This window comes from Buceros rhinoceros, unplaced genomic scaffold (genome assembly GCF_000710305.1).
Source record: "Buceros rhinoceros silvestris isolate BGI_N320 unplaced genomic scaffold, ASM71030v1 scaffold17094, whole genome shotgun sequence".
Classification (NCBI taxonomy): Eukaryota; Metazoa; Chordata; class Aves; order Bucerotiformes; family Bucerotidae; genus Buceros; species Buceros rhinoceros.
Genome location: NW_010406681.1, coordinates 1 through 9,349, shown reverse-complemented (window position 1 = coordinate 9,349; position 9,349 = coordinate 1). Strand labels below are relative to the sequence as shown.

The following is a 9,349-nucleotide window of genomic DNA, read 5'->3' as shown; positions in this document are numbered from 1 at the left end:
AACCAAAACCAGAGCGGTGCAACATAGAGGAAACTGCCTGTTACTGATCTCAAAGTAACAGCCCTTCCAGAATCGGTGTGTGCAGCCTCTGTGGTCCTGTGGAAGGGAATTTCAAGGCTGCATCCAGTTGTCTGCAGATTACCAGACCAACCAGCAGGGTCAAAAGCCTTTATTAACAATTCTAGCAGGACTGGAGATTGTTAAACAGCTCTGTCGGGCAGGGAAGAATCTTAACACTAATTCCCAATATGTGCACTTCACCAGTCCCTTTCCTTTGCCCAGCTGATAAGTCTTTCAAGATTAAACATGAGGCAAACGAACAGTTTTAAATTAAATACCTTGTTGCACATATTGCCATGAAGTACCAGCTGACCTTGAAATTTGTGGCCAAGTACAGCAATTACGTTAGAGAGATACATCAGGGACACTGAGTTCAGGGAGCTGAGCACGTGAAATTAGGATGGGACCAAGGGAACTGGTTATTTCTGCTGGAGAGACGGTTGGAGGATGTAACCGCACTCCTCTTGCGCCCAATAGGCAGGTTTCAGAAACATGGACTTGGACTGTGCAGTGACAAAAGGCAGTGGTCACAGGGGAAAGCTCAGCTGGATAAGTAAAAAAAATTCTCCAAAGCAAGAGCAGCAGACACAGACTGCCTGGGAACCTGACTGTGAAACCACCATCTACGGGGACTTTCACAGCTTGAGTGGACAAGGCCCTCAAAAACCTCTCGTAATTTTTAAGCCAGCTCTTCTTGGAGCAGGAGGTTAAACTAGATGATCTCCAGGGACTGCTTTCAGCCTATTTTTTTCCTAAAATTGTCAACAGGACCACAGGTTTCAATTTTTGAAATCTTCTCTCGGTATGCTTTTAAACAAAGTTTGAGATCTTGAATTTTGAACTGTGAAGAGAGAAATGAAGCTAATGTACAAGTTCAACACACAAGGAAAAGAACAAAAAGGAAATACCACATTAGCCCAAAACAATAACATAAATTTAAGGATCAGGATAACTATGAAACAGTATTCTACATATCTTCAAGTAACTTTTCCATTTATTATAAAGGACTCAAAAGGCCTGCAGACGCTGTCTTTAGAGAAGAAAAAAAATGAAAGGACTTAATCTGAGCTTTAAAGCAAACAAGGGATCATTATTTCTCCCCACCAGGAGATAAAATTGTAATTTAACTTCCCATTTAAACAGACCATTTTAAAGGGAAGGAATCATCTAACAAAAATTTATGGCTAACACCCCTGACTTTCCCTTTAAATGCTCTTTTATAAACAAAACTCTGTATTAATGTAGAAAGTCTACATTTTCTTTAAGACCAAACCATTCCTCTTTAGAATTCCCAGACTTCCACACAAACGAATACAATCCTTTGAGTTACACGACTATACTTTTTCAAGTTTGTAAGAGTGAACAATTCCCGTTTTATGAAATTAAGGAAGTCAAAACTTAGAATTCATTGTCAACGAGGTCTCTCCTTTTGTTTGTTTTATTCCTGAGGATAATATAAACAAGTTGAGATATTTCACCTTGGACTTTCTAATTAAACTCATTCTTGGGAGCCACAAGGCCACATTAAGCCTCAGCCTAGAAAACTTTCATCTCCACAGGTTACTGACATCAATGAACAAAGACATTTAGAAAAAACCCCCAACTATCTGTAGAAGTTGTTATGATTTAATATAAAATTATTTCATGAAAATTCTGACTAATACCTTTAACTACTTCCTAGTGCAAACCAGTGGATGAATTTATGCCCGGTCTTAAGGGAATCAAACACTTTTTTCCCACAGGACAGCAGAGGTATGCTTCTGCCATAAGGCAACAGTGTTAAGTCACTTGATTCAGTCTTGCAGAATCTCACCAAGGATTCTAGTGCCAGAATCTGGTGCCAGAGTGGACCTTCCACGGAAGTCAGGAATCTGAGGACTGAGAACAGGTCAGAAGTGTGACTGAGATTATTTTGCTTTTGCTGAATTTTTGTAGTTGCCTCAGCAGAAGTGGGAGTCATTTCAATTTGCTGTTTTAATTTAAAGACTTCAACAGCTCTGATGAGGACTCTAGCTCCAAGATTTACAGCAGGTTAGTAATCTATGGATCAAACTGATGCTACTGAAAAAAGAAAAATCATGAAGCAAGACTTTTAATCAGGAAGCAGAAAATTAAATGAAAGTTTATATTAAAAATGAATTTTTACTTTTTTGGTTTGTTGAATTGGTCTGCCGCTTGCCTTGTTCTTGGCTAACAGGCAGCAGGCATACTTCTGCCTAGGGGAAAGTATCAAAAAGCCAACTCCTATAAATTTACAGAAGACTGAATTTCAGTGTCACAGTTCTTAACTTCGTCCACCTAACTAAACTGAACTTGAGAGATTCTTGAATTTGCCATCACAGAAGTGCTATGAACAAACAGACCCTGCCCTCCTGCCCCTAGATGCCACAAAACCAGAGCACTATCCACTGTTTTAACAGCAGTGCTGCACTTACAATGTATTCCTTATTAAAAATAAACAAAAACAGCAAACAAAAAAATTCCAAAACATCCAATAAAAAAAATACACACTTCACAGCCCATCCAGACTTCAATTATTTTTTGAATACTGAGAATCCCACAAGAAGTGCTCTGCTGGGTCACATGAATTGTGTATCCCCTCCAACATTTCATCTTCAGTAGCACAACAGGAAGCGCTACTCACGAAGCATACAGAATTTGTCTGCTAGCAGCATTTCCTATTAAAACTTCTCAGCTTAACATCTACCTGACTAAAACCTGCCTATTGATTCAGGTTTTGATAAACAAAAGAATGACTTACAATTAACTCTGGCAATAAAGGGGTCAATACTTATCAGAATAAATGCCTTTAGAACTTATTTTTGGGAAAGGTAAAATGTAAGAAATACAAAGGTAATAATATAGTTATAACCCCGTATCACTATGCTAGCACTCTAATGACTATGATTTAAATAGCCTATGGAATAGGGAAAAAGATTGTTTCCAAAATTTAGAGATAAACCAAAAAAACTTTTGCCAGCCTACTAGATAAACATGAGCTGACATACCTGCTTTAGCATCTGACTTACAGGTTCTCTTAGTTTAAGACTGCTTTTAATTGGAAGGAAAAAAAAGCACACAACAACAGCTAGAACTATACAACTGTTAATTAGGCAAATAGATTTCTAACACTGCATTTCATCTCCAGAGCAAGGAGTTTGTTACTACCACCTGATACGGTAATAAGGTCGAAGAGAAAAAAAAGGGGGGGTGAGGAGCAAGGGAAGAACTCAGTGTATTTTTCTTGAGGGTTTTTCACTCCCATTTCCCAGAATGATCAGCAAAAGCATTCATTCAGAGCCCTGAGCTCACCAAAGCAAGTAGGTGAAAGTTCTTAATTTCAGGAGTGGAATTATATCCAGTTACGCTCATGAAAATCCACCAGCTAGCTGTAGAAATGAAATTACGTAACATCTTATATTGGAAAGGTGATAAATTCCTGATTAACAGCATATAAATACTCATCAAGTTCAAATGAGAGCCACCTTTAAATATGGAGTCACTGAAGTAACCCAGCAGATTACCGTAAATCACAGGGGGAGGGAGAGGAAGTTAAAATATATCTGCAGTAGTATCCACAACCATGGTCAAAAAAATATAAAAGAGAAACCAGGTATTGGTAGAAGAAATAAAATTCATCTCCTCTCCTAACGTAAGTAATTCAGATCTGAAGCAGTGACTGTAACCAACACATCTGGCAGACAGGCACTTCAGTTTTAAAGAAAAATAGGCTCAGAACAGGCTCAATGACATGAAGCCATTGAAAGGACAGATAATAAACTACCTCACCTGAGGTCTAACATATTGTAAGAATCCTGACAACTTTGGAATTCACCTTCCGATACTACTGTACGTGCACAATCTACCATGATGACTGCGATGACTCGGATGACGTGGCCAAACCTAACAGATCCAGAAGCTTATACTATTTTATTTATTTGCCTGATGTGCAGTCAAATAATGTTTTAAATGTGTTCTACAGAAAGAAGTGATACCCTTGACTTCTACATAGATCACAGTAGATGATTAGTCCATTCACTGATTTTAGGATTGACCAAAGTATCCATGTCAGCAACTATTTTGGAGAGGTGATGGAATCTATTAAACAAAACAAAAAGGTTCCTCAGAAGATTCTCAAACATTTGCTTTTATACTCCAAACTCTTTTTCAAGTTTTTACTAGTAAAAGTAAAGAAATTAGGTCTGCTAGGAAAAGATTAAAAGATGTCCTGGCCTGCAACACCCAACATAAGGAGCTGAGAGCATTTAGTTAAAATTGTTTCTGTGAGATACGCAACGTCCATTTCCCCCCTTCATTATTCTTCTGGCAACATCTGCCCACAGCACTAAGAAGCTGCATAGAAATTCTGAACATATTAATCATCAAGAGAAAGCTATTTTCAGGTTTCTTGGGTAAAGTTTAGCTGCACGTGATGTAATTTATAATCTATTACTTCAGACACAAAGGATAAATTGAACGTTAAAAGTTGATGGACTAGTTTGAATGCAGAAAACACAAGTTTAGGACAAGCACTCAGACTTGCACAACTTTTATTCAGTTTTTAGTTTTTTCCTGTCAAAAAACCCCTCATTCTAAACCAGTGAAATTTATTACTGTGGCAGAATAATAATGTATTGTTTGGACAGTAGAACAGCAGCAGATTTAACTTGACTTTAAAATTTTTCCTATAATTTTCTGAGAACCACACATAACATAGATAGTCTTAACTTAGTAACTAAAAATTGAACGCAAAGCTGTCTGAAAAACAATTTTCCAAGAGTACTCAGAGGTCCCCTATCAAATGGGAAGAACACGTACTTCAAGGTTCAAGAATTAGTATCTTCATTCATAGTAGCTAAGGTTCTAGAGAAACAATTTCCAACTACAAAGGGATTGAAAAGCACTTCAGAGGACAAAATTATAATTCAAGATGATTTTGATATGTGGAAGAAGTGGTTTGAAAATAGGATGCAGTTATATAAGTATAGCTGCAAAGCAGGAACATACAACCGTACAATTACAAGATGGGAACAATTGAGTAGGCAGCAGTTCTGCAGAGAAAGATACGGAGCTACAGTGAATCACCAACTGAATGAGTCAACAATTCTAGGCTGATGCAAAAATGACAAACATCATATTCTAGTGAATAAATGAGAGTATTATAAGCTGGAAAGATGCAGTAATTCTACCTGTAAGTCAGTCTACCCTGCGCTGGTTTAGCTGGACTACTACATCTAGATTTAAGTACAGAATTCATGTCAAATCAACCACAGAAAAAATACAGGAGAAAAAAACCTCTCCAAAACCCCAAAACAAAGTCAAAAGCAGCTTGACTTACAAGGACAAAGTTGAAAAAAAACTTATTTTGTCTAAATGGCAGAACAGAGAGGAGACAGTTTTTATCATGTGAAAGGTATTACAGATAGGAAAGGTGCCTGCCATTCTCCCATCCACCAGGAACAGGATAGGTAATGGGTTTACAGTGTAGCAAAAGACATCGAGATTATTATGCTGTTCTAACATCCAGAGATAAATAAGGATTCAAACTGACCAGCAGACATACCACGGAATCTCTATAATTACAGATTTTGAAAAAACAGGCTAAACAAACATCTGTCAGGAATGATGTATATTTAGCTCAGGCTGTCTTTAGGAAGGCAGACGGATAACAAATTTTCCAGCCACATTTTCTGTGACTATATTAGAGTGAGAAGACAAAAAACTTCACCCTCCAAAATAATGAAATCCAATTTTGTTGTTTTAGAAATAGAAAGGATGCAGAGTAACATAACATCAAAGCCTTTTTTAAATTAGTCCCATGAAGTAGGTCACATCATACTTTTCAGTCAAAGCATATAATATCAATACAATTCAACCATTTCTCTGAAAAGCAGTTTTTCTATACTGAAATGGTTAACCCCTGGCATAGGGAGTTAAGACTAAAATTTAGTGTTCAGAAATTCGATTTCTTGAGTCAAACATTCTCACTTTCATACCTCACACTTGTTAATTTTTCCCTGCTTCAGTTACTGCCAGTGGTGTCACTTAAATAATTTGGTTATTGCAAAACATCAAACCTGACCTGTCCTAACACTGGTACGCTTTCTTGCGGCAAAATATCAAGGTACAAAATCCTACGCTCTCAACACCTAAATATGAATGCTGTCTTCAACTAGTATTTCTTAAAAAATTCTTCATACAAGATGCCTTCAGCACAGCTGTTAGTATATTCTTACTCTCATAAGACACTTTACTAATAACACAACCTAGTTTGACTTGCCTGTGTTGTGAGACACTCTATTCTTGCAGCTTCGCTGAGGACAAAAGCAACATACAATTGGTTTCTTACTTTTTGGATAAAGATACCAACCATCAAACGTCACTAGTGAATGTTAATGAACAGTACCTATTTCAAAGTCTTTTTTCAAGAAAGAATTCTCTTCACAACTGATTGCAAGAACTTACGCTTTTTATTAATCAAAATGAATGGCATTAATTTCAGAGAGGGTGGGGAAAAATCCTTCACTTATTCTGTCCACTTAAGGAATCTCAACAAAAAAAAGCACTTATCCTTTGTATTTCCTTCATACAAATGTATATAGCAATAGGTAGAAGACATGACTGAGGTTGTGATCTGTTCCAAAGACCAAAACAATTTAACAAACTGAAACTTCCTTCCTTCTTGGAAAAGGTGAAGGTCAGTTCTTCTGTTTTGCTCCAAGTATAAAGGAAGCATTTGTTTTGCAGGCATCCAAGTCCTGTATACTGCTTCTCCCTGCTTCAGAGATACTCTTTTTTGCGGTTACTAGTGACATTAACCCAGTGGAAGAACTGTGAGATCAGAAACACTACAACTGTGTTTGTTTACCTCTCTTCCTATTTATTACATTATGTTAGTATTTAGAGAGCGTATGGAGGTACTATCCCCTCTAATCATGTTTCATTCGTGCATCTCAGAACAACCACTGTAACGAAGAGAAACAGTAAAGGCTTTTGTTTTGGATCACACTTTCTATAGAGAAGTAGCAGAAAAGTACCTTGCAAGTTGCTTTACACATCCAGTATGAACTCGACCAATATAAACCAAGACCTTTCACCCACGGGCTGACAATGTGTCAAACTCATCCACAGGCTGAGAATTTCTACTCCAGTACAAAAAGGTTTTCAGGTTAGAATGATGGGTTATGTAATTGTGCAAGCACTGTACAGCCAGAATCCCTTGAGTAGAGCCTACAGAACCAAGTTGCCTAAAAAGATGATGATCTCTAAAAAATATGGAATCGAGTATCTCCAAGAATTTTCACTACTACTACTATTTTACTTCTCACGTCTGCATAGCTAATAAAGCCATATATAAAAATACTTACACTTACCAGATTTCAAAGTAAAGTAATCAGAGTTTATTGACAAATCTTTACATGGAAACAGTATTTTGATCTTTCTAAAGTGATGAACATGCACTTTATTTCAGTAGGCCATATTGACAACCATCAATGGTCCACCCTGGCCTCCCATCGGGAGATTTGGAGACACACCATACATAACGCTGCTGTCCCCTTTAAGAGCACACGTAGAATCAGTCTCGAGGAGAAAAGACAGCGCAGAAAGAACCATGCCTCGACTGTACCACCCAAGGAGACCTTCTGGAGTGCTCTTTGCAACTAGTCTTGCCTATCCCGCATTGGCCTTTTCAGCCATCAGCGCGCTTGCAGTGAGCGTGGGGAAAGCCCTTCCCAAATCTTCCAAATCTGTGAAGCCAAGACATGATGATGATGACTGACCTTACTGAAATTTCACTAGGTTCAACGACGTGGAAAGAGGTTTTTGGAGTTTTGGAAGCACCACGTCACATATCATCAGTTCCCAGAGGCATCACAAAAGTACACTTTCAACCCTGTTCAAATACATAACAATGCTCTGGCCTTAAATGCAAAAGGTGTAAAATTCTAGAAGGAGGAACCTTTTCCTGTTATTCTACAAAGAACAAGGGTAAAAATACTTAACACACCTTTCAAAGAAAAGGTCTATTTCTAACCCACAGAAAATGAAGTTATTAATATATTACAGCTGTAATTAAAAACAAACAAAAAAAACCCCACAACTCAAACAACCTTCCACCAAAAACCAACAACCCAGCTTGGTAGATTTTTCAAAGTGCTTCCTCCAGGAGACCTCTGTAAGTCTGGTATTCCTCAAGGCCCAACAACATTTCAGACATAGAATAATAGGTCTGGTATTCCTCAAGGCCCAGGTTTTCAAAGACAGAGCAGTGATGCCTTTTGGAGACATTACAATCAATTCTATTTATGCTCACAGACAGGGAGAGAGAGCCTTCTGTATTGTGCAGGCCAAAACGTTAAATGCTCTTTTCCCTGAAACCCTTCTCAAATGGCTTAACCACTCAAAAGGCTACAGGCTACTGCCACACATGTCAAAACTAACAGCACACATCACTTCCATCGCTAGCTCCCAATTCAGCTCTTCAACAATATTCAGAAATTTTTCGAGATGACAAACATGGATTGCTGGTGGTTTGTTTTTTTTTTTTTCACATTCTCCAAGTGCGACCCGGGGAATAAATACAACATCATTTACAGAGCTGGAGTCCTCAATCAAAACTGTATTGGGTCCAATACACAAAAGCTACTGGCTAATGGACACAGTGGCATTACTCCAAAAAGATTATAGGCAATTAAAGAAAACCCCATAATTCCACAAATTCTAAGGGAACCTAAAGCTGAGGAAAGAGACCAAAACCATATTCCACGCACCCCCTCCCCTCCATTCCCAGCTCCTCAGGGAAGGGCTCGAACGTCCTCCGGAGCGAAGCAACCGAGCAGGAACCAGCATCAAAGAAAGGGAAGAAGACGACGCCACCTACCTGTCCCAAAGGCTTTGGCCACAAGCCAGGCGAGATTACAGGCGATTTTCGCTCGGGAGAAATCATAATGGTCAAAGGGTTTGATGGCAGGAACAATGAAAGTCTTCTTCATCTCCTTGGCATCTGCGGCATCCCCCATCTTCTCACAGGAGCCCTGACAATTCGGAACTTACATGGTTCTTCCTCCTCTTCCTCCCGCGGCCCGGAGAGCCTTCTGCGAATACGCCGACAGCAGCTGAGGGCAGCAGCCCTGAACCCAGCTGTCCGTAAAGGGCTAACGCCGCCTCCCGCCTTCCTCTGCACAGGAATGTGGCAGAGCCCGAGTGTCCTCTTCTTCCTCCTCCTCCTCCTCGCTCTTTGTCTCAATTCACTCACGCCGCCGCCCCCCACCCTCCGAAAAACAGCCCC

The 9,349-nt window shown here is 39.0% G+C and overlaps 1 protein-coding gene across 2 annotated transcripts in view; it reads right to left on the bottom strand.

Moving 5' to 3' along the window:
- CAMSAP2 (calmodulin regulated spectrin-associated protein family, member 2) overlaps nucleotides 1-9,080 on the bottom strand; it is a 78,806-nt gene extending 69,726 nt beyond the window's left edge. For both annotated transcript variants that reach the window (XM_010134218.1, XM_010134219.1), the window contains exon 1: nucleotides 8,942-9,080. In XM_010134218.1, coding sequence (XP_010132520.1) covers nucleotides 8,942-9,080 — 139 coding nt within the window. The remainder of the gene's footprint in view (nucleotides 1-8,941) is intronic.
- Between the last annotated feature and the right edge of the window lie 269 nt (nucleotides 9,081-9,349).